Source organism: Pelodiscus sinensis, chromosome 5 (genome assembly GCF_052426305.1).
Source record: "Pelodiscus sinensis isolate ZL-2025 chromosome 5, ASM5242630v1, whole genome shotgun sequence".
NCBI classification, from domain to species: Eukaryota; Metazoa; Chordata; order Testudines; family Trionychidae; genus Pelodiscus; species Pelodiscus sinensis.
The window spans coordinates 126,232,260-126,256,440 of NC_143056.1; the positions used below are offsets into that span (position 1 = coordinate 126,232,260).

At 53.9% G+C, this 24,181-nt stretch overlaps 2 protein-coding genes across 5 annotated transcripts in view; one reads left to right on the forward strand and one right to left on the reverse strand.

The window, feature by feature from the left end:
- DDB1 (damage specific DNA binding protein 1) overlaps nucleotides 1-12,395 on the reverse strand; it is a 27,400-nt gene extending 15,005 nt beyond the window's left edge. Inside the window, exons 1-6 of the mRNA XM_075928411.2 lie at nucleotides 12,184-12,395; nucleotides 11,691-11,839; nucleotides 11,040-11,156; nucleotides 9,928-10,149; nucleotides 772-886; nucleotides 561-658 (exon numbers count right to left, since the gene is read on the reverse strand). Of these exons, the coding sequence (XP_075784526.1) occupies nucleotides 561-658; nucleotides 772-886; nucleotides 9,928-10,149; nucleotides 11,040-11,156; nucleotides 11,691-11,839; nucleotides 12,184-12,244 (762 nt within the window). The 5' untranslated portion in view covers nucleotides 12,245-12,395. The remainder of the gene's footprint in view (nucleotides 1-560; nucleotides 659-771; nucleotides 887-9,927; nucleotides 10,150-11,039; nucleotides 11,157-11,690; nucleotides 11,840-12,183) is intronic.
- TKFC (triokinase and FMN cyclase) lies at nucleotides 12,365-23,749 on the forward strand. Of its 4 annotated transcripts, none has more exons than XM_075928413.2 (18): nucleotides 12,365-12,502; nucleotides 13,421-13,616; nucleotides 14,476-14,665; nucleotides 14,869-14,979; nucleotides 15,072-15,253; nucleotides 17,092-17,170; nucleotides 17,578-17,667; nucleotides 18,543-18,577; nucleotides 18,655-18,739; nucleotides 18,816-18,905; nucleotides 19,305-19,421; nucleotides 19,896-20,015; nucleotides 20,660-20,797; nucleotides 21,966-22,072; nucleotides 22,318-22,421; nucleotides 22,605-22,638; nucleotides 22,783-22,872; nucleotides 23,339-23,749. In XM_075928413.2, exons 2-18 carry the CDS (start codon nucleotides 13,611-13,613, stop codon nucleotides 23,498-23,500), a joined length of 1,740 nt encoding a protein of 579 aa, XP_075784528.2. In that variant the 5' UTR covers nucleotides 12,365-12,502; nucleotides 13,421-13,610; the 3' UTR covers nucleotides 23,501-23,749. The 4 variants fall into 4 exon arrangements, 3 of the variants coding, with proteins under 3 accessions (XP_075784528.2, XP_075784530.2, XP_075784531.2); XM_075928415.2 differs by having other exon boundaries at nucleotides 12,366-12,502; nucleotides 13,443-13,616; XM_075928416.2 differs by having other exon boundaries at nucleotides 12,367-12,502; nucleotides 13,525-13,616.
- Nucleotides 23,750-24,181: the final 432 nt, after the last annotated feature.

Consider the following 24,181-nt stretch of genomic DNA (forward strand, 5'->3'; position numbering starts at 1 on the left):
CCCAAAACAAGCGCACTCTCATACCCAAGGTTATATTCAAGCTCCAAACCTTTCACTGTTACATATCCTATCTTTACTGTGAGTCTCATTCAGCTGCACCTTTGCTTTGGCTTGAGCCAGTGCCCAAACCTATCTGTGCTAATGTATTCCGTCCTCTGGGACCATGAGCCCCAACAGGCTTTGGGATTTACTGTATTCCGCCCAAGCACTCAAAGCAGAGAGAAGCCCTACCCATATGCAGCTCTACAGGGACCAGACACACAGCTTCTTCAACACAGGCACACCCCTCAAGTGCCTGAAGGTAGGGACCAACCACTGTACCATTCCTACGCCTGAAGGCCACATCCCTACACCACCACATGGGAGCAGAGGAGTCCCATCCCATAGAGAGAGCAGTACAAAATCCCAGCCTGGGGAGTCCTTACTACTGCTGGCCCTTAGACCTTACTATGTGCAGGACCTAAGCACAACATGGAATCTGAAGTGCAAGGGAGCCAGGCGCCAGGAGCAGCTGGATCCATGGCTCTAGGGATCAGCATTCTAGAAAGAAACTCTCTCACCTTGATGATAGGTGGGGCTATAGCCAAATATTTATCTCCATTGTGGTAGGTGATGGACTCTTGCCCAATGATGATGGCTCCTCCAAAGGGCTCGGGCACTGCAGAAAGGGGGAATGCAGACAGCTTCGTTAGACAGTACCTGTAACAAGGGTGAAGCATCACCGCTGAGGTAAGGTGTGGTATGTAAAATCTTCTATAAAGAACCACCAACCTGCAATTACCATGGACGCTTCAGCCTCTACATTCTCCTGTTTCCAGGGACCTTTGTTGAATTCCTTCTCTCGTAGGGACACCTCATATGTTTTGACATGGCGACCCTGAGGGTCCTGCAGAAAGAGAAGCAACAGAAATCACTGCAGCAGGCAGACAGAGATGTGTCTTCGATTACAAACACAACGTGATCACTTGCACAATAATAAGGAGGCTGCAGGGCCATAACTGTCTGATTAGGAGCCGCAAAACAATAGGGAGGGTAAAGTCTGACCCTCTGCAACCAATATCAGGACTGTCAAGAGTGGAAATGCTTAAGCAAGGCCTTGATCACATCATCAGACTCTATCTAATACAACATAATTTTCTACAACCTTAGCTGCATGTGCAGTACTTTCTAGAGCTGCACTAGTTAACATGCCCAGAAAGCAATGAAAATATAGATTGTCTTGTTACATTTCACCATTTACCACAGCTTCTCTTTACTGACAGTCTTTTTAAATAAACTGCCTTTTCTCTATTGATATTTATGATAGCTCCCTCTATTGGTACTGCATAGTGCTTGGGACCTCAGTCACAGATGAGCTATTATGCTAGGTGCTGTACAATCACAGCTCCTGTCCCAAAGAGTTATAGTATAACAATTTGAGACACAACAAGTGGATACAACAAATGAAGAGCATATGGTAACAATGTGATATTGACCAGCACAAAAAGCAGTGGTCTCAGCATACCCACTCTCTGACTAATCCAGTTTACCCATGGACTCTGACCTCCTATTCAGCCAGCAGGGCAGCCTTCCACATTTAGTAAGATGAGAGCCTGAAACAAAAGCCAATGTAGCAGAGGCCTGGTTTGAGGCCTGAGGCCTAGCTAACAATGGACAAAACTTGGCTAATAAAAACCAAAGCTAAGCTGTGAGCAAGAGGCAGGCCCCTGTTCACAGAACTTGGCACGAACAGGGCTGAGTGCGCAAAACACTAATTGGTAATAGGCCCAGGTGTAGAACAGTAATTGGTACTGGTCATAAGTTGAAAGCACATCCCAAAAGGATGGTACCACCAGCTTGTTAAAAAAGACTTTGATACCACACTCCCCACTGTTACAGACCCAGGTTCAAGAAAGAGTCTAAAATGACAGCATAATGGATAGAGATGTTCTAATCGAACGAGGTTCGGGGTAGCATCAGAGGGTAGTAACCTGATGTCAGAAGGTGTCAACTTGACATGTCAGGAGCGATGTGTCACTTGTTTGTACCTGTATATAAAGTGGTGTCTTGGGGAAACAGTCTTTACGTATACATAGTGATTCGGTACAGTCTACTGACAACAATAAACCTGGCCGGGTGCCTTTGATCCTTATCTGATTTGTGGTCTTTGGGGGGGCTCTCTTAGAGTCTGCTGGGTTGACTAATTGCAAAAATCAACATGGCACACATGATTGAGCACGCACGCATTCAGCCTTCTGGTTATCATCACTCATGGTGCAGGAGACCTTTGAGGACACCACGACAGTAAATCCTGACTTACTACATTGATCACTCTACCACACCAGAGATACAGTTTAGGGAACCAGGCAATTAACTATCAACCTAACCAAGCTGCAAACATGCAAGCTAGAATGATAGCATGTTGGCTAAACCCATACATCTGTACAGCTTGTCTCAGACATCCATGTCCTGTAGCTTGGGGCTGTAACACTCATATGCTCTGTGGATCAGGCTCAGAGAGGGTGATGTAACATGCCCTGACTAGGTGGTTACACAAACTCTTGCTATTACTTAAGGTTATGCAGTACAGGCAGTCCCCGGGTTACGTACAAGATAGGGACTGTAGGTTTGTTCTTAAGTTGAATCTGTATGTAAGTCGGAACTGGCGTCCAGATTCAGCTGCTGCTGAAACTGATCAGCAGCTGATTCCAGGAAGCCCGGGGCAGAGCAACTGTGCCTCGGGCTTCCTGTAGTCAGCGCTGGTCAGTTTCAGCAACGGCTGACTTGGGGACGTCTGGGGCAGAGCAGCTGGGGTGCTGCTGGGTTGCTCCAGTAGCACCGCTCCTCGGCGCTGCGGGACCAACCGGCAGCGTCCCAGCTGCTCTGCCCCAGGGTCCACAACCAAAGCCTGGTCTGCTGGGGGGGGGGCACACTAGCTGCGCCCCCCCCAGCAGACCAGGGACACAGGGAGCAAAGCGGCAGCGGGGGGTGCCTCGCCTCTGAGGCTTTGCTCTGGCGCGAGACCCGCTTTGCTCCCAGTGCCCCTGGTCTGCTGGAGACGGTCCCCAGAAGACGAGGGGCACCAGGAGCAGCTTTTCTCGCCCCGGAGGTCGAGGTGGCTGACCGCTGCCTGTGAGCTCCGGGGCGAGAAAGCCCCATTCGTAAGTGCGGATCCGACATAAGTCGGATCCGCGTAAGTCGGGGACTGCCTGTATGTTGAATAATCATAAACGGTAGTAAGCACAGTTTACTAGTACTTTTCACAAAAATGATCTTTCTGAACTAATGTTTGTCTGACACACAAAACAGCACTCTGTACTACCAGGCTACAACACACCCACACAGCACTATTATTTCAGAAACTGTATGGGATCCAGGAACTACAGACCATATTGTAATGGTACAGGTGCCCAAATGGGCACAGTTAAGGTTACAAGCACGGTTCTATTCTGAAAATGATTTTTTTTTTTTTTGGTCAAAAGGCATTATGTGTATGGTGCCTCATCAATTTGCAGATCAAATCAACAGTTTCTAAGTAAAAACATTTTTACTAAATGCCTGCTCTAGAAAGTTGACATTAAACTGGGTTTTCTAGGGATGTTAAAAATCTTTTAATAAGGTAATCCTCAGCGGTTACACACACTGCAGGTTCTGCAGTATAAAGCATAAATAAGCTTCATACTGCAGAGCCCACAGTGAAGCCACCTCCCCAGGAGCCGGGAAGAGTTTAACTGATAACATTAGCCAATAAGCATTGTCTTATCGGTTACTCGGTTAATCTCTAACAGCTCACACGTCAACAAAGAATGCAGCTGGAACTGAAATCATGCCATTGACAATGCTCTAACTCAAGGAGCATGAGCTGGATTCTCTTCTGGTTGGGCTGGTAACCCAGTTTTAATCAGAGCAGTAAAATTAATCAATAAAGCTAGAAACAATTACAAGGAATACACAAGGGGAATAGATCTGAGTGTTTTAACAGTACCTTTTCAGCATAAAAATGCATTTTAACTCAGGCATTCCTGGACTTATTTTGAGTTCCTGCAACTGGAATGTTTTCCTAACAGCTTTTCTATGGAATTTTATTCATATTCGTGATATCAGTCTTTGGCATAAAATAAAAAAAAACAACCCACAACATTTAACAACGTGCACTGATATCTGCTCTAGCCAAATTCTCTGATCAGGATTAATGGATTCAGAGAAAATTAACTTGAAAAATAAACTCAGAATCCTCCCCCTGCCTACATGCACACAATATAGAGAGACAGCAACCAAAACAAACCAAATATTTTATGTCAGAAATAATGAGTCAACAAAATACATCTCTCATTCTGCTGCAAGGCTAAAATTTACCATGTTGCATAAGTTTTTGTTGGCAGACACAAATCAAAACATAAATTTTTGCTGGCAGACACAAATCAAACCCTTCTTATATCAAGAGTGTTTATTATAAGTAGGGTATTAACAGCTTCACTCTTAATTTGAAATGTTTACAACTCTTAGATCTGTGGAAACAAAGCTGTTTTGCCTACTGACTATATGAATAACTAAAGTCCCCTTGTCTCTGCTGCTTCAGTACAAACCTGGAAATTCTGAGTTTTTGCCCAGGTTCTTACATGAACACTATGACCTGGATCAAGACATTGCTAGTTTCTGCCTCGGTTTCCCCATCAGCACAATGTGGTAATGATTTTCTATCTCACAGGGGTAACTGGTACTTTACAGAGTGCTATGTAAAAACCATTATGTATACCCATTAGCTTTAAGGAAGTCCCAAAGAAAGGCAAAGGCACAAAACGAGCTCAATCTAGATAGACACACACAGAGTAACAAGACGACATTCTATAAATATATTAGAAGCAAGGTAGGCCCATTTCTCAGTGACGAGGGAGAAACAATAAGAGGAAACTTGGAAATGGCAGAGGTGCTTAATGACTTCTTTGTTTCAGTCTTCACCAAGAAGTTTGATGACATAGTGATGCCTAACATAGTGAATGCTAGTGGAAATGGTAGGGTTTAGAAGTTAAAATGTAAAAAAAAAAAAAAAGTTAAAAATTACTTAGAAAAGTTGTGTGTCTTCAAGTCACATGGGCCTGCTGAAATGCATCCTGGAATAAGCTGATAGAGGAGATATCTGAGCCTATAACTATCATCACTGAAATATCATGGAAGTCAGGAGAGATTCCAGAAGACTAGAAAAGGGAAATAAGAACAACCCAGGAAACTACAGACCAGTCAGTTTAACTCCTGTGCCAGGAATGATATTGAAGCAAGTAATTAAGGAATTCATCTGCAGATGTTTGTACATCTGGAAGAAAATAAGGTGATAGGAAACAGCCAGCACAGATCTGTAAAGAACAAATCATGTCAAATCAATCCGATAGCTTTCTCTGATAAGATAACAAGTCACATGGATAAGGGAGAAGTGGTGGCATTTTAGTGAGGCATTTGATATGATCTCACATGACCTTCTTATTAATAAACGCGGGAAATACAACCTAGATAGGGCTATTGTAAAGTGTGTACATAACTGGCTGTATGACCATTCTCAGAGAGTAGTTATTAATGGTTCAGAGTCATGCTGGAAGGGTATAACAAGTGGGGTTCCGCAGGGGTCCCTTCTGTTCAATGTCTTCATCAACGATTTAGATGATATCATAGTGAGTATAATTATTAAGTTGGCAGATGATACCAAGCTGGGAGGGGTTATAACTGCTTTGGACAATAGGATCATAATTCAAAATGATCTGGACAAATAGGAGAAATGGTCTGAGGTAAATAGGATGAAGTTTAATAAGGACAAATGCAAAGTGCTCCACTTAGGAAGGAACAATCCGTTTCCACACATACAGAACGGGAAGCAACTGTCTGGGAAGGAGTACGGCAGAAAGAAATCTAGGGGTCATAGTGGACCACAAACTAAATATGACTCAATAGTGTGACACTGTTGCAAAAAAAAGCAAACAATTCTGGGATGCATTAACAAGAGTTTTGTGAGCAAAACATGAGAAGTCATTCTTCCGCTCTATCTGTGCTGATTAGGCCTCAATTAGAGTATTGTGTCCAGTTCTGGGCATCACATTTCAAGAAAGTTGTGGAAAAATTGGAGAAGGTCCAGAGAAGAGCAACAAAAATGATTAAGTATCAGAGGGGTAACTGTGTTAGTCTGAATCCGTATAAACAGTGAGAAGTCCTGCGGCACCTTATAGATTAACAGATTTATTGGCGCATAAGCTTTCGTGAGCAAAGATCCACTTCGTCAGATGCATGAACGCATCTGACGAAGTGCGTCTTTGCCCACGAAAGCTTATGCACCAATAAATCTGTTAATCTATAAGGTGCCACAGGACTTCTTGTTTTAAAAATGATTAAAGGTCTAGAAAATATGAACTATGAGGCTGAAGACATTGGGCTTGTTTAGTTTGGAAAAGAGAAGACTGAAAGGGGACATGATAGCAGTTTTCAGGTATCTAAAAGGGTGTCACAGGGAGGAGGAGGGAAAATTGTTCTCCTTGGCCTCTGATGATAAGACAAGAAGCAATGGGCTTAAACTGCAGCAAAGGAGATTTAGGTTAGACATTAGAAAAAACTTCCTGTCAGGGTGGTTAAACACTGGAATAAGTTGCCCAGGGAGGTTGTGGAATCTCCATCACTGGAAATATTTAAGAGCAGGTTAGACGGACATCTATCAGGGATGATATAGACCAGTGTTTCTCAACCAGTGGTACGAATACCCTTAGGGGTACTTGAGCAAAGTCTGTGGGGTATGTCAACACAACTGAAATTTGGAGAAAATTGAATTTTTGTTTTAAGTTTTACAGCACTTTATTATTTTTGTACTTTTTACACCAAAACATTTCATCGCCCACCCAGCTACAATTAAGTTGTTTAAACAAATGTGTTGTGATGGTAGAAAAAATGTTTGTGTGTCTGAAAACTGTAGATACTGGGGGATCCTTATTTTTTTTTTAAAGGGGTACTTTATTAAAAAAGGTTGAGAAACACTGATATAGAGCATGCTTGGTTCTGCCATGAGGACAGGGGATTGGACTTGATGATCTCTCAAGGTCCCTTCCAGTTCTAATATACTATGAAACAACCCAAACTGTGTGCAATGTTACAGAAACCCCATTGCTATAGCATGTGTAAGCACAAATACAGCCCGTCCCCGAGTTACGAACGTGTCGATTTACTACCATTCGCACTTACGACCAACCTCCCGTTAACCCAATATAGCCGGTTCTTAACTTATGAACGCACCATCCGCACTTCTGAACAGTGCAGCCGTATTTAAAAGCATGTATTCCCGACTTACGAACAAACTGAGTTACGGCCAGGTGTTTGGTACGTAACCCGTTTGTAAGTCGGGGACCAGCTGTATAATAAAACTATCACAGGCAGATGTCATGATCAAAGGGTTCAGCACTACTGAGCTTACATGGACAAAATGTGGTGGAAAATGATGGGCTCTACTGTAATTTCAATCGGAAATGCAACAAGATCTTTTTCATCTCTGCATCTAGAACTGAGTAACACAGCTTTAATGCAGGAATCACTGGATGAGTTTTTCCAGCCCATGTTACAAAGGAGATCAGACTACATAAATGGTTTTCAATTTTTTTTTCTTGCAATCCAGTTGAAGAAAATTGTTGATGCCTGCGACCCAACATAACCATATCTTTTGACTGGAGTGCAGGCTCTAGGGTGGGGCTGAGGATAACGGGTTTGGGGTACAGGAAGGGGCACTGGATTTGGGGGGCATGGTTCATGGCTGGAGCAGGGGACCGGGGCATGGGGTTGCAAATTAACCACCAATGGTTCCCGGTCAGCAGCACAGCAGTGCTATGGCAGGCTTCCTGCCTTTCCTTGTACCATGGAAGCAGCCAGCAGCAGGTCCGGCTCCTAAGAGGAGGTGCAAAAGTGGTTCTGCGCTGCTCTCGCCCACAGGCATCACCCCCACCAGTTGCCATTGGCGAGTGCTTAGGGCAGGAGTAGCACAGAGCCCTGTGGCCTCCCCAGTTTAGAGGCTGGACCAGATGCTAGCCGCTTGTAGGGTGCAGCATGGTCCACAGTACCAGGCCGGGCAAGAAGCCTGCCTAACGACCCCTGCTGGTCACCTGATCATCCTTACAGCAAGGTGACCCTATGCCTGAGATTCCACAACCCACTACTGGGTTGTGACCTATAGTTTGAAAACCACTGGACTAGATGATCAGAATGGAACCTTTTGGCTTTAAAGTCCATGAATTTATGCTCTGATTAGAAAGAAAATAGAGCATGTTTCTAATATTGCCAGTAATTCAGAGCCCTTACCCTTTCAGGCAAAATTTCTTTAATATACTGATAATTAGCACACCAGATCAAGAATCTGGCAGGTGTCTACCCAAAATATCGCACATGCATAAGCAACAGCACAGCAATATTCTCCACACCCTGAAGAGATCATTGTTAAACATGAGAGGGGAGCTCAAGGTCCCGCATCTGTTCAGACCTTGTTTCTCTGCTCAGATTGCCAGCAAGACAAATCCATCCGCACAGGGCACCCTAGTTGAAAGACCACTGGACCAGGAGTCCGGAGGCATGGGTTCCATTCCCAGTTCAGACACAGCCAACCTCAGAAAGGGATTCTATGTCACATGCGTATCTCAGTTTTACCATCTGTGAAACTGAAATAATATTACTAACCTCCTTTGTAAAGCACTTGAATAGACTCATGAAATGTACATGATAAACATGAGATTACTATTACTTGTGCTCATGACTTGTATATGATCTAGACATTAAGAACTAAACTGAGGCCAAACTCATTTTACACAGGCCAGCAAGAAGCCATTAGAAAGCAACGATTTTCAGTCCACGTCTATCTGATCAGGCAAGGTAAAGATGAAGGACTCTGTGTCCTTCCACCAATTTTCCAAGTCAGCCCAGTGTGTGATGAAGTGGGGACTGTATTTGCTTTATTTTGTTGCATGTGAGTTCTACCGTCCTATAGTAGTAACCTTGTGTGGGTGCTTCAGTTTCCTGAGGAACTGCACTAATACCTATATCCAGGGCTCAACAAACCGCTGATTCTACTCGCCCATGGCGAGTAGATTTCAGCCGGTCCCTCCATGCATCCCATTCACTGGCTCATGCGAGGTGCGGGGCTGGCGAGTAGCTCTTGTCACGGTTTGTCAAGCCCTGCCTATATCCATGGTGTCCAACCAGTTCTGAAGCAGTAGCCACTATACCAGTGTGTTGGACACCATACACGGCGATGTGAATTTTGTGAGTTAGTATCACTGAGGGAGGCTGCTGTAGCCAAAATATGTACACAGTACGCAACAGCAGATGCCCTTCATAATCTGCGCCCAGGAGGGGAGATGTAACAGTGCTCAGAATTGTTCCCTTTGAGAGACTACCCTAACAGTAAGACAGGCTTGAAACCCCTACAGAAATGAAAAGTGGCCTTAGCATATCCCTGAACAGGATTTACTGACTCCTCCCAACCTCTGAGAAGGAAGCAGATCAGGGCCCAACATCAGCAACTGCAAAGAAATAGGAAGAGACTATAAACCCAAAAGGAGCTCTCCTCAACTTCCCCAATGCATGCTGAAAGACTTTTCTGCTAATGAAATAATGAGAAATGATCAAATCTAAAGCATCAATCATCCAAGAACCTCAATGCTCCTAAAGAGGGAATCCTCAATCTCCTGTGGAGTGCTAATAGCCATGTGGCACAGACAAAGGAAGTGAGGCAGTTTTGCCTAGGTCACAAAGTCAATCCTGACTTCCAGTCTCTTGCTCTAACCACTAGACCACAATACTACTTACCAGAGGTTCCAGGACAGCATAAATGACATGGACATTTACAAGGACATTCATGGGCTCCAATTCATACCAGCCCTGCCCAATGATTTCCAATACCCTCTTTTCGTGGATACCCAAGAAAGCCACCTTGGATACCTGGTAAACAAAGCAGATGGTAGGAGCCTGGCAGCCATAGAGGAACTTGACATCGATGACCTGCAGCTCCTCCAGGCGGATGTTAAAGGCCTTTAACTCCTTGTTGTCCCGCTCCAGAGGAATGACCTTGAAGAGGCCATCATAGAGCCGCAGTCCAATCATCCGACACTCTGGGTCAATGATGCCAATTATACCCGTCTCAGAGGGCCGACCAATGCGATCCTGAAAGAGAAGAAACCAGTATCAGAAAGAGACCCAAACACAGAACCAACAGAACACTCAGAGAGAACAAGAAACAAGGTCAACATCCCACAGCTGGGAATGGATTTCCTGCAATCCATTCAATAGGCTTTAGCATATTATTCAAGTAAGCAAAAAATATCCTGGTATTCGAAGTGGATGTCCTTTCTGCCAACGAGCCATGAAATCCATCAAAGGTAAACAGCCAGCCTCAATAATTGGAATCTCAATTTCCTGTAGCATAAAACACATTGCAGCTTCTCTCCTAGGAAGGCAGCAAGGCTTAATATATAGAGCACTGAACAGGGATACACAAGACCTGTGTTCTATTCCCACCTCTGCCTGGGTGACTCACATAAGTCATGTCACAGCCTCCTGCCTCAGTTTCCCCATCACTAAAATTAGAATAATGATACTTCTTTTCTAAAACACTGAGATCTAAAGATGTCAGAGACCTAGATATTATCTGTAGGTCTTTTAGCACATTAGGTAGAAAAACCGTGGCACAGAAAAGCATATTGCCCAAGGAAACACTCAGCAACTTACTGGCAGACTAAATCTCCTGACATCCAGGCCTGTGCTCAATCCACTACCTCACAGTTGTCAATTATATCTCAACATTTGAAATCAGATGAAAGCTACTTTGACTTGACAGCTGGTGAGGGTTTTCGCTGAATACTAGTGTAAGTAATCAGACACAGAGTCAGCTGCAGGATCAGGACTGTAGTTACAAGCTCCACAAGGGCTGACACTTGTAATTATAATTTGTCTATGTCAACAGAAAAACAAAACCAGCAATCATGAAGAGAATCCATCAGCTATCCAGGGTACTTGATATATGGTAACTGGACTGCACTGCCCACCCAACTTACCTGCACGTTGCCATGGGCACGGGTGATGATATCAATGCTCTCACCACTTTGCTTGTACTCAAGGATACAGGCATTGTACTTGGCTGTCAAGATGAACAGCAGATCCTTGTTCTCCCCCTAGAAAAAGGGAACATCAACATACTTTCCATACTAGGAATGTAACTGGTTAACTGGCAGCCCAGTTGGGCTGAACCAGCCCCTTGCCTGATGTGGGCAGGGGACTGCTCCATTCCAGCCAGGCCCACCATGACACAGTGGGCCCAGGACTGCTCCAGTCCAGCCGGGCCCTCCATGGCACAGTGGGCCCAGGACTGCTCCAGTCCAGCCAGGCCCACCATGGCACAGTGGGTCCAGGACTGCTCCAGTCCAGCCGGGCCCACCATGGCACAGTGGGTCCAGGACTGCTCCAGTCCAGCCGGGCCCTCCATGGCACAGTGGGCCCAGATGGAGCCGCGGTGCCGCCACCCCTCCCCCCAAACTCAGTGGGCCCAGCCAGAGCCATGGAGCTGGCCCCCACCCACAACCTGGCGCACCTGATCTGAGCAACCCCCTGCTGTGCCGCGGGCCACACCAGGCTAGCCAGGCCAACGGCACGGCGCTGTGGGTGGGGGGCTGTTTAAGCAATGACATCGTAACAGGCACCACGCTCACCTTTGGGTGGAAGAGCTCCATGACGGCGATCTTGCCATACATGCCCACCTCCTTGACGGGCCGCAGCCCCTCCGGCGTGACCACATAGATCTCAAGGCGGGTGTTCTTCGCTATCAGCAGGTTCAGGTCCTCGGCGGAAGTGAAGTGTCCTGCGAGAGAAAGCAGCCTGCTCACCCCCTGCACCCTGCGCGTCCCCCCCCCCCCGCTTTCTCCCCCGCGCCCTGATCGCTCCGTTCACTGGCACCCCCAGAACCCTGCTCCCCCCGCCCTCCCACACACCGACCCCCCCCCCGGACCCCCCCGTGTCCCAGCTCCCTCTGGCCCCACCGACCCGCCCAGCACCTCGCGCCTCCCTCAGGCGAGAGCAGGACTCGGCAATGCCCCCCCCCGCTGGGGTCTGCTCCGCCTCGTGCCCCCCCGACCCGGCCCCGCTCAGCCCCCGCACCTCCCAGGGTTCCCCCCCTCTCCCCGCGCGCGCGCGCGCGGCCGGTACCGGTGACGCAGCCGTTCACGGCCGTTGGCTTCTGCGCCGTCACCACATAGTTGTAGGACATGGTGGGGGAGGGGCGGCCGGAGAGACACAGAGAGCAGGGCCCGCGCAGCCCTCACCGCCGCCTCCCGCAGCAGCCAGAGCGCCGCCGCCGCGCGGGGCACCACGGGACGGCGCTGGGAGGACCCGCGCGTGCGCAGGCGCGGCGGCGGCGGAGGGACTCAGGAAGCGCGCGCGCGCAGATAAAAGAAGAGACCCGGCGCCTAGAGGCCGCTCTGCGCTGCTCGGCGGCCTCGCTGGGAGCAGAAGAGTCGGCGGGCGGGTGAGAGCGGGCGCTGCAAAGTCGCTGGGAGGGGCACCGTGCTCCGCTCCCGTACCTGGCTCCGCCCCCTGCTCTGTCCCCTCCCCCCCAGTGCCTGGCTCCGCCCCCTGCTCTGTCCCCTCCCCCACAGTGCCTGGCCCCGCCCCCCCTGCTCTGTCCCCTCCCCCACAGTGCCTTGCTCCGCCCCCCTGCTCTGTCCCCTCCCCCACAGTGCCTGGCACCGCCCCCCCCCCCCCTGCTCTGTCCCCTCCCCCACAGTGCCTGGCTCCGCCCCCCCTGCTCTGTCCCCTCCCCCACAGTGCCTGGCACCGCCCCCTTGCTGCCCCATCACCCCTCTGCAAGGGGCACCCTGCTCTGTCCCTTCCCCCAAAGTGCCTGGCTCCGCCCCCCTGCTCTGTTCCCTTCCTAGTTCTTGGCTCCGCCCCCTTGCTCTGTCCCCTCCCCCCCCCAGTGCCTGGCACTGCCCCCTTGCTGCCCCATCACCCCTTTGCAAGGGGCACCCTGTCCTGGCTCTCTGTGCCCATGCCCTGGCTCCCTTAGTGCATTGCACCGGTCCCTCGTTCAGCCCCCCTGCTGTGCCCCTCTGTGGTGCATTGCCTGCTGGAAGCGGCCGTGCCCACACTGCCCGCCCTGGTCTGCCTGCCGCTATGGCCTTTTACGCTCCCCTCTGCCAGCCTCTCCCGTGGCCCCTCCAGTCTGGGGAGCGGCTGCCCATGTTGCTTGGCTGGAGGCTTGGCCAGCAGCAAAGGAACGGCTGCCTCCCTGGTGCACAGAGCAGGGCAAGGGGGGGGGGGTGTCCCTAAGATCACCCTTCCCTCCTGCTCCGCAACATCCCCTTCGTGGTGCCAGGTGGAGTTTAGACTCAGGTTGAAGTCCATGGCCACAGAGGCAGGATTCAGGGTGTTCTCGGTCTCACAGGGCTGCTTTGCTGTCTGTCCAGAATCCTACACCCTTCCTCTCCAGCCACGAGACAGACGTGCTCCTCCCCAGACTTTCATCTCCCTGTCTGACCCCATGCCCAGGTGCTGACAGCTCTGCTGGAAGAAATCAGGCCCCCTCTTCCTGATCGGATCCACTCTGCTAACAGGGGTACTTCAATCCTGCCTCCATGCAGGTGAGTCCTGGCCTTGAAGGAGGTTTGGGGGGGCACAGTGGGAGCTTGGGGGTGGGGTGGAATGGAGGGCTATAGTAGGGCCCCACTTATACTGCAGTGAGGAAGTAAATCCTCTGCCCTGCATGGCCTGGCTTGTCCATCTGCCCCTCCAGCAGCATGAGGTATCCTGGCACCCTGCTACTATCAGGCTCCGAGGGCAACTGTTGCCCTGGTTGCATTTGACTGGTTCCTAAGGCCTGGTTCCCAGGCCCTGTTCCTAAGGTCTCTAGGTCACTGGGAGATTTACTTGAGTAAACGCCTCACAAGGACCTCGGAGTTTGCTCCCTCACTGGCAGCTGCACAGCCATGCCACACTGGGGCCACGAGAGCACAGACTGGCTGGCTGGGGGCCAGTCCTTACCTCCCAGCTCCCCTAGCAGAGCTGGGATCCACTGGGGAGACTCTGTGTTGCGTGGGGAGGGGCGTGTCAGCATAGGGCAATGAGAGATGGGGGTGGTGCTGGAATAGGGACTTTTAGGGAACCATGACTGCTTCCCCTGTAACAGGGAACTCCAGTGTCTGTCAAGGGAAAGGCACCACGTCCCATTCCTCAGCCCCCTGAGCCAGCCAGTCTCACCACCCTGGGGTCAGATGGGAACCAGCACCCCCTTGAAGGGAAACAGTGTTCCATTCCTGCCCCCCTCCCTACCCGAGCCACCCAGTCCTCCCAACAGCAGTGTTTGAATCCCTGCCATTGTGTCATCAAAGCACATCTGCCTCCGGTAGCTCAGCTACCCAGGTAACACCCACCTACTTCAACCCCTTCCCAGCCGCAGTGCAGTCAGGAGCTGCATCACTCTCTTCTGTCACTGCCTCCCAGGTCTCCAAGAAGCTGGTGAACTCTGTGCCAGGTTGTGCGGACGATGCACTGGCTGGGCTGGTGGCCTGTAATCCGGACATCCAGCTCCTTCAGGGGCACCGGGTGGCACTGCGATCCGACCTGGAGAACGTTCGGGGCCGGGTGGCACTGCTGTCTGGAGGAGGGTCAGGACATGAGCCCGCACATGCAGGTTTGTGGTGCCAGGAGCAGGGAGCTGGGGCAGGCTGGAGGGGTGGCTGGGAGTCTGGGGAAGGGTCCTGCCTGAGGCGCACCAGGGTTTGCGCTGGTGGAGAATCCCATTGCTAAAGAGGGAGAGCATTGTGAGAGCAGTGCATGCTGGGAGTGAGGTTCTCCCATCAGGACCCCTAACTTTCTATCTGCCCCCCTTCCTAGGGTACATCGGGAAGGGGATGCTCACTGGAGTGGTGGCTGGTGCTGTCTTCACCTCCCCTGCAGTGGGCAGCATACTGGCAGCGATCCGGGCGGTGACACAGGCTGGCTCAGGTACAGCAGCGTGGTGCCAGGTGGAAGGGTCTCACCTACCCAAGGGTGGTGGGGAGCAACTAGGGCCCCTCATTTCCTGCTGTCTCCCTTAGCTGGGACCCTGCTGATTGTGAAGAACTACACGGGGGACCGGCTGAACTTCGGGCTGGCCCTGGAGCAGGCGCGGGCAGAGGGGGCCAAAGTGCAGATGGTGGTGGTAGGCGACGACAGCGCTTTCACCACACAGAAGAAGACGGGGAGAAGAGGGCTGTGTGGCACCGTGCTCATACACAAGGTGGGTGGGATGGGCAGCCTACTTACTGTGCCAGAGGCTGTGGCACAGTGCTCATAAACACCGAGCAGATCGGTCCCCAGTGGCCACTCACAGCAGGGCCCACTGCAGATCAAAGCCACCGGCCCTCAGTTACTTTCCCAGCAGCCTCGGGTCCAGTTCTGCCTGCTAGGGTCAAATGTCCTGGATAGTCTGAAGGGGGCTGATCAGTGGTGCCTGTCCAGGGGATTTGGCTGTCCACATCAAGGGCCCCAGTGACTCTGCCAGCTGGGGATGAAGCCTCAGGGGTTAAAGACACAGCCGTGTTGTCAGTCAGAGAGACAGGCCTGTGTCTCTGCACCCCTGGAGCTGGTGGGGCTGGAACCAACCCCATCTCTGCTGTCCCAGGACAGTCAGCCTGGTCATTTCCACTTGTGCATCTACTCCAGGGGTGGGTAATAATTTTAATGGGGGGGGTCTACGCCAAGATTTTGGTAAGTGGTCAAGGGCTGCACTTCTGTGGAGGGGACACAGGGTCTGGGACGGCAGGTGGGTGCAGAAGGGAGCTTAGGATAGAGCACAGGGGTATAGGAGGGGGCGTGGGGTCTGTGACAGAGTTTGGGTGAAGGAAGGGGCTGTGATGTGGAGCAAGGGATTGGCGTGCAGGGTCCAGGAAGGGGTATGGGTACAGGAGAGGATTCTGGCCTGGGGGAGGGGTGCAGGAGGGGGTGCAGGATCTGGGAGGGAGTTATGGCCTGGAGGAGGTGGGAAGAGGGGATACAGAAGGGTTGGGGGGGTGGCCTGGGGCAAGAGGGGCTGGTGACCTGGGACAGGTAGTTGCAGGGAGATAGGCTGTGGCTGGGAGGTGCTTATTTAGGTGGCTCCCAGCCAGCAGCCCAGCAGGTACCTGAGACAGGCTCTATGTCTGTCTGCTGGGCTGGCTGCTCCAAGTAGCTCTGCTCCAGCAAGGGGGAGGAAGGAGGCTTCGCTGGAAGCCAGATCCAGCCCGTTGACTAACTCTTGCCCACCCCAATCTAGTCAGTGTCCAGCAGGGGCTTTGGGACCAGCCAGAAACTGTAATGTTTGGGTTGCAAAGCAGGTTCTGGGGAGGGTTTGAATCCAGGCACAGAGCTGTCTGCAGAGTGAGTATGTTGCTTTAAGTTGCAAGGGAATGGTTCTCTGTGATTATTAGCTTTGTGAAACACCCCTAAACAGACAGTGCTGTGGTGACTTGAAGTTCAGGGCCTCGTTGTACCAGATGTTCCTCAGGCGAGAGACAGTCTGGTGGAAATAGGCCAGGCCAAAGAAATGGCCCCTTTTTGTGGATGGCACGTGAGTCCTAGAGAGTTGAAGTGATTCTCCCGGCAGTCGATGGCAGAGGCAGATATAGAACTGGGTCCCAGCCCAGTGCTGTAGCTACCAGGCTGTGTCTGTTGGCATCCTACTCTCTAAACTTGCTACCTGTTAGGGTGATTAAATACTGGAATAAATTGCCTTTGGAGGTTGTGGAGTCTCCATCATTGGAGATATTTAAGAGCAGGTTAGACAGACACCTATCAGGGATGATCTAGATGATGCCAAGTCCTGCCTTGAAGGCAGGGCTGGACTTGATGATCCTTCCAGTTCTAGAATTCTAGTATTTTATGATCCCCTCATCTCACTCACAGGGGACATGTGGTGCCCAGCATGGCGGGTCTGGAAGGATGAGGGCCCCTGGGTACTACGGTAGAAACTTGAAGTACTCGGATGCCTTGCTACCTGTTGGGCTTTAGCCGGTCTGCAGTCCTGCACCGATGCCAGCCAGAAGACAACAGGGAGGAACAGCGTCCTGAGCTGGCACTTACACAACCTTTCTCCTGCAGGTGGCTGGGGCACTGTCAGAGGCAGGAGCGAGTCTGGAGGAGATTGTTCGCAAGGTGACAGATGTTTCAAAAGCCATGGGTGAGCACGCAGGGACCCTTGGCATGGCTGGGGTGGGCACCATAGTGCCCAGAGGCTGTCAGTGGGCGAAGGAGAGGTCTGGGAGGGACATGTGGCCCCACAGCAATAGTGGACTCCCCCTGGGGATGTCTCAGCCAGGAGATCCTGCTCTCAAGTCCCAACATAGATGGTGCCCTGTCCCAAGATTTTATTTTAGACCTGGCACCTGCTCCTGCACCGCTCCAGCCAGTAACCTCACCCTTCCTCCCTCCAGAGGGCACGGTGCTGATTACAGCCTAGAGACCAGAATTCTGCCTAAGAACAAGCTGCCTCTGGCTTGGCATCCGTGTGCCTGTCCTGGTCATGCTCCTATCCATGGCAAAGGTCATGCTCCTATCCGTGGCTCCTTTTGTTCCCTCTTCATGCAGGTACCTTGGGCGTGAGCCTCTTGCCCTGCAGCGTCCCTGGCTCTGGACCTACCTTTCAGCTGGCTCAGGATGAGCTGGAGCTGGGCCTGGGTGAGGAATTCCCTCTGCCTGCCTGCCTGCCTGCCTGCCTGCCTGCCTGTTGCCTTGCCTCTGACTGAGTTTGGCACACATCCCTTGTCTTGTCTCCCATCAGCCCACGGCTGTCTATCTGGGGGTGGGAACTGGCTGCTGGGTCTCCAAAGGGGATCCAGGTACCCATCATCTACAGAGCCGAGGTGCCCATGGGACTGAAATGCTCATTATCAATGAGGCCCAAGAATCCGCTGTTTAGGGTACAGGCCGGGCAGCTGCAGCACCCGGGCAGGGGGGGGGGGTTTATGGGCTGGGTTGCACTGCAGCGCCCAGAGGGGGTTTATGGGCTGGGTTGCACTGCAGCGCCCAGAGGGGGTTTATGGGCTGGGTTGCACTGCAGCGCCCGGAGGGGGTTTATGGGCTGGGTTGCACTGCAGCGCCCGGAGGGGGTTTATGGGCTGGGTTGCACTGCAGCGCCCGGAGGGGGTTTATGGGCTGGGTTGCACTGCAGCGCCCGGAGGGGGTTTATGGGCTGGGTTGCACTGCAGCGCCCGGAGGGGGTTTATGGGCTGGGTTGCACTGCAGCGCCCGGAGGGGGTTTATGGGCTGGGTTGCACTGCAGCGCCCGGAGGGGGTTTATGGGCTGGGTTGCACTGCAGCGCCCGGAGGGGGTTTATGGGCTGGGTTGCACTGCAGCGCCCGGAGGGGGTTTATGGGCTGGGTTGCACTGCAGCGCCCGGAGGGGGTTTATCGGCATGGCCAGGCAGCTGCTATTGGTCACTGCTCTGACTGCCTGTGGCCCAGGCCCTATTTCTGGCTTGGGATCAGGTGCTGGCAGGGCGGGTGAGGGACAGCTGGAGGCCTTTTATCAGTGCCAATTCCTGTCTCCACAGGGATTCACGGTGAGGCAGGCGTGCGCAGGATGAAGGTAGGCTGGCTCCCCCCACACCTGCCCTCAAGCCTGTGGCTGCCCCATTCTCACCCATCTCCTCCCCTTCCCCACAGATGGCACTGGCGGACGAAATCGTCAAGACAATGCTCGATCACATGAGCAGCTCTTCCAATGCCTCGCGCGTGGCCCTGGAGCCCGGTGAGTGACCCCCTGTCCCTGACCTGGCTGCCCCTGGGCAGGGCAGGGCTCACCCCCACTCTCCTCTGCCTTCTAGGGGCCTCTGTGGTGCTGGTGGTGAACAACCTGGGTGGCCTGTCCTTCCTGGAGCTGGGCGTGGTGGCTGGTGCGGCTGTGCGCTGCCTTGGTGAGAGCCAGAGCTGGAGAGTGGGGACAGGCATGAGGCAGGGCTCCGATGGGAGGGTGTGCAGGGGACTCGCATCTCTTCCTCACAGGTAGAGGCTGTGCCTGGGCTGTGTGTATAATGCTCCCCAGGTATGTGCCCTAGGGCCCCTCACCACTGCCCCCCAAGCTGTCTCTGCCCTGGATTTCTAGGGTTGGATCATCCCTCAAGGACGTTCATCTTTCACTCCTCACCCCCTGAACTCCCTGCATGCTGCTCCCCTTTGCCTTCCCGCTGTGGGGAGGAGGGACAGCTTCCCTTCCTCTCCTCCACCAGCCTGCAGTCTCTCCCCAGACTCCCCCTGCACTCCCAAGCTCTGGTTCCCATCCCACTCCTCACGGTTTCCCTGCCCTCTTGCTGCAGAGGACCGAGGCATTCGCATCGCCCGAGCGCTGGTCGGCACCTTCATGACGGCTCTGGAAATGTCTGGTGTCTCCCTCACCCTCCTTCTGGCAGATGACGCGCTGTTGCGACTGATCGGTGAGGCCCCGGGGCGTTGATTCCCCCTGGCATCGGGCTGGGGGTTCCGCAGAATGGGGGTGAGAGACTTCGCTGTGCGGGAGTTGAGGCTTTCCCTCTTGGCATCAGGGCTGGGGATAAAACGGGCCGATGGACCCTTTGCTCCTCATCCAGGGCCATCTTTCCCCCATGGGCAGGATGGAGGAGAAGTGGAGCCCTTGGGATGCCAGGGGCTGCCAGCAGCGGGTCCACTTCTGGCACACTCAGGCAGGGAAGCTCTGAGGCCCAGTTCTCAGCACCTATAGTGGTGGCATCTCCTGGGGCTGGGCCATGAGCCGGGGCTGGGCCCAGTACTGCAAGGGCTGTGATGGGTAAAGAGGGCCCTGTGTTCCCTGACCAACCTTGCGCTAATCCCTCAGCCCTCCCAGTGGCTGGGAACCAGGCCCTCTGAGGGACTGGGTTTGGGCCTGACTTGGCTGTCTTGCTGCGCCCTAGATGCTGACACCACAGCTGTGGCCTGGCCCAACCTAGCCCGAGCGCCCGTGACTGGCCGGGACAGAGTTCGGGCAGCGCCTGAGGAGGGACCCAAGGCAGAGGAGCCTGTCCCAGATGGAGGTATGGAGGGTGACCCCTGTTCCTGGCTCTGACCGGACAAGGCTCTGGGGGCTCCAGCCGAGGCCCTGCTATCACCTCACCTGCTGTGGGCAGGGTAGGCGCAACAGTGAGGTGGCTGGCGGGCCAGAGAGATGGAGCAGCCCTGGGATTGCTGCTGCAGGGAGGAAGGGCTGGCCATCTGGGCTCAAGTTCTCTATTCAGCAAGAGGGGAGGGGAGTTGGGTCTAGCAGGAGAGAGGAGTGAGGTCTATTGGTTAGAGCAAGGTGGCAGGTGTTCCCGTCTGAGCTGCTGACGCTCTGTGATCAAGGGAATTCAGGTCCCCTCCCCCGTGCCTCAGTTTCCTCCACTGCAGGACAGGATGCTGTTGGTTCCATTCTGCCTGGCTGGGGAGAGCAGGGGGCTGTGCTGACATCTGTAGTGTGCAGTGCCAGGGCAGAGGGCCGAAATGGAGGGCTTGGGGGGAAGGGGGGCGAGACCGAGTGGAACACACAGGCGTGGGCATGCACCTCACCGGATCTAGTGCCCAGGCAGTGAGCATGCAAGGGACACAGTTGTGAGTGTGACAATTCAATCCTGCATGTCAAGCCAGGCACTCCCCTTCCCCCATCTAACCAGCACCCTGCCTGCCTCCCTCCCTCCCTCAGCGCCAGCCTCCAAGAGGGGGCGGCTGGTTCTGGAGCGGGTGTGCAGTACTCTGCTGGGCCTGCAGGAGGAGCTCAACGAACTGGACCGCGCGGCGGGCGACGGCGACTGCGGCAGCACCCATGCCCGGGCTGCCAGGGGTTAGTGCTGGGACCCAGCAACTATCTCTCAATCCATAGGAGCTCTTCTGGGCTGGAGCTCACAACAGACACAGGGATCCCTGGCTTCTGGGGGGTGGCAGCCTTCCCCTCGTGGCTCTGTGGAGGACAGAGGAGCTGGTGGGTTCAGGGAGGGATGGGGAGCACCTCTGTGATCCAGCCCCCTTGGGGAGAGGCATCTCCGTCTGCTTCCTTGCCACCCCTTAGTGCCCCCAGCCACGGGAACCTGGCCCTATGGGGACTGGGCAGCCTGGGACTCTGGCACCCTGAGACTGGGACTTTTCAGCTTGGAAAAGAGGAGATTAAGGGGGGATATGAGAGAGGTCTATAAAATCATGACTGGTGTGGAGAATGTGAATAAGGAACAGTTATTTACTTGCCCCCATAACACAAGAACTGGGGGTCAACAAATTAATAGGCAGCAGGTTTAAAACTAACAAAAAAAGGAAATATTGTTTCACGGGGCACGTAGTCAACTTGTGGAACTCCTTGCCAGAGGATGTTGTGAAGACCAGGACGTTTAACAGGGTTCAGAAAAGAGCTAGATAAATTCATGGCGGTTAGGTCCATCAATGGCTGTTAGTCAGATGGGCAGGAATGGTGTCCCTCGCCTGTCGGGCTGGGAATGAGCAACGGGAGAGATCACTTGATGGTTCCCTGTTCTATTCATTCCCTCTGGGGCATCTGGCACTGGCCTGTGTCAGAAGACAGGACACTGGGCTCCATGGACCTTTGGTTTGACCCAGTCTGACCGTGCTTATGCGCCCTCCCTCCCCCCCAAGCACTCTGTCTGCTCACCAAGACTCAAGTCACTTCCAGGAACCAGCTCCATTACCCCTGGGACGTAGGGCTTCCTTCCCTCTGGCACACCCCCTGGAGGCATGGGGCCCCACCGGCACAGCATCCTAGGCTGGCTCCAGTCCCCACAAGGCATGGGAGTCCATGTCTGGCTCCCCGAGTCCCTAGAGAACAGGATTCCTGGCTTGGCTCCCCTGCAGACTTTGGATCGTAGGATCCGTCCTGCACCCTGTGAGCTCTGCCTGGTGCCCTTCAGCCCTCGCTCTCCCTCGGGGTGGGGGGGCGGGTTTGAGGGCGCTGCCCCTCGAGCCCAGCCCTTCTGCCTCTCACCCATGCTGCCACGTGTCTCCAGCCATACAGGAGTGGTTGAACTCCACGCCCCTGCCTGCCCAGCCGTCCCGGATCCTCTCCACCCTGGCCAGGCTGCTACTGGAGAAGATGGGAGGGTCCTCGGGAGCGGTGAGTGCCGCTGATGGGGATGTGGGGATATTTGAGCCTGGCCCCCTGGCGTGAGGCTAGAGGGGGGAGGAGATGCGAGCCCAGCAGGGGGGTGTATGGATTCTGTGGGGCATGTCCCATCGCTCTGCGGGGGGTGGTATTTCCTCACACCGGGGGGAGAAGGTGTATGGGCCCTGCCATCTCAGGGCCCCTCACCCTGCGTCAGGGTGGCACTGCTGCTGAGCAGCCTGGCGTTTCCCTTGTAGCTGTATGGGCTGTTCCTGACGGCGGCTGCGCAGCCCCTGCAGAGAAGTAGCGACCCCGCGGCCTGGGCTGCTGCCATGGATGCCGGCATTGAAGCCATGCAGCAGTGAGTAGAGCCTGCAAAGCAAGAGGGAGGCTCACGTGGGTCTTGGAGGGACATGGCAGCAGTGCCTGGCCTGATGGGGGAAGGGCAGCAGGCCCTTGATGGGGCATTCCCACCCCCGCTAGCGACCCTTAACCCCTCCGCAGTGGCACTGCTCCGTGCTGACCCCTTTGCTTTCTGTGCCAGGTACGGGGGAGCTGCGCCTGGGGACAGGACCATGGTGAGTGACAAGCAGCTGCCCTGCCCCTTGGGCACATGGTACAAGGGAAACCCGGCAAAGCTCTGGCCATGCCCATCACCGTGCTACTGGGGATCTCTGGGCCTGCCCTGCCCTGACCACTCCTCCCCCTTGTGTCTTGGGCAGCTGGATTCCCTCTGTGCTGCTGCTAAGGAGCTGCACGCCCTGCGGGCCCCGGAGGCCAACGTGCTGACCGTGCTGGATAAGGCAGTCCAGGTACGAGTGCTCGCTTCCCACCAAGCCCTGCCCCTTTGGGGGACAGGGGAGGGGCTAGTAAAGGGGCGGAGCTTGCAGCCATGCAGGCCCCTGAACAGATTCCCAAGCTGCATGAGGGGAGGTGAATGTGGGGCTGTGGCCCTAGCGGTCTCATGAGCAAAGTGGGGCAGGCTGGCACTGGGGCAGCTCACCGTGAAAGCTGCAGGAAAGGAGGGGGTGGTTCTGAGAGAACCAGCCAGGCCCGGTGTGCTGTGGGGCTGCCATGGCTGGAGACACCTGGCCATGTGTGGGCTGAGGGACAGCGGCAGAGCCCTGGGGAGGGGCAGGACTGAGGCGGTATCGGGCGAGTTGCGGAGGGAAGCCGATCTGGTTGCGTTCCAGGTCTCCCCGGGGGCGGGGGGGGGGCAGAGGCTGGGTCCAGGCCACTCTCATCCATTACCAGCTCCCTCCTGTTCTCTCTCGGCAGAGCGCAGAGGCTGCGGCTGAATCCACAAAGAACATGGAAGCAGGTGCTGGCAGGGCCAGTTACATCAGCTCGGCCCGCCTGGAGCTGCCGGACCCAGGGGCCATTGCCGCGGCGGCCATTCTGCGCTCTGTGCTGGAAGGGTTACAGAGCCAGAGCGGGTGACTCCTGCTTCATGGCACCTCCCCACTTTACCCTCCTCCCTTCCGCACTGACTTCCGGGCCCTTTGCAGGCCAGACCAGGGCTGATGGCACAGAGTCCCTGGCAGGAGGGGGCTCTGGGATCTGCCCAGAGCAGGATCTCGTTGGCAGGAATGGGGGGCAGAGGGGCTCAGCCCTGAACCCACGGGGGGCTCCCCAGCTCACCCCTGCTGCTGGGAGTACGGTGGCTGTAATAAAGAGCCCTGCTCTGGAGGTGATGGCCCATTCATTTCTGCAGCTCGCAGCAGCGCTCCCCTGCCTGAGCCGCTCCCCAGGGGCATTTCTGCCTTTGCGCTTGAGCTGGTGCTTCGCTCTGGTTCTGAACAGCGCCGCCGCCCCCCCCCCCCCCGGACACAGGCTGGGCCTGGCTGGCCCCTCTCTCACTAGCCCCACCCCCCAGAGGTTCCTCTCTGACCAGCTTGTCTCAGGGCCTGGGGAATGAATCGTCCCTACTCCAGGAAGTGGAGGGGTCAGGGAGTGTCCAGATTCCCTGTTGCACAGAGGGGGACACTGAGGCACACAGTGATTCGATGATGCTTCAGCCCTGGCCTGTGCCTCGCACTGTGCACTGGTCTCACTGGCGCCCTGTGCCACAGCAAGAGAGGACAGGGCAGCCATTGCCCTGAGCAGCAGAGTTTCCAGTGA

Coding starts and splice junctions, on each gene's coding strand:
- TKFC (XM_075928413.2), top strand. Junction 15,254..17,091: donor GCACCGTGCTCATACACAAG/GTGGGTGGGATG, acceptor TTTCTCCTGCAG/GTGGCTGGGGCACTGTCAGA. Junction 17,171..17,577: donor AGATGTTTCAAAAGCCATGG/GTGAGCACGCAG, acceptor CTCTTCATGCAG/GTACCTTGGGCGTGAGCCTC.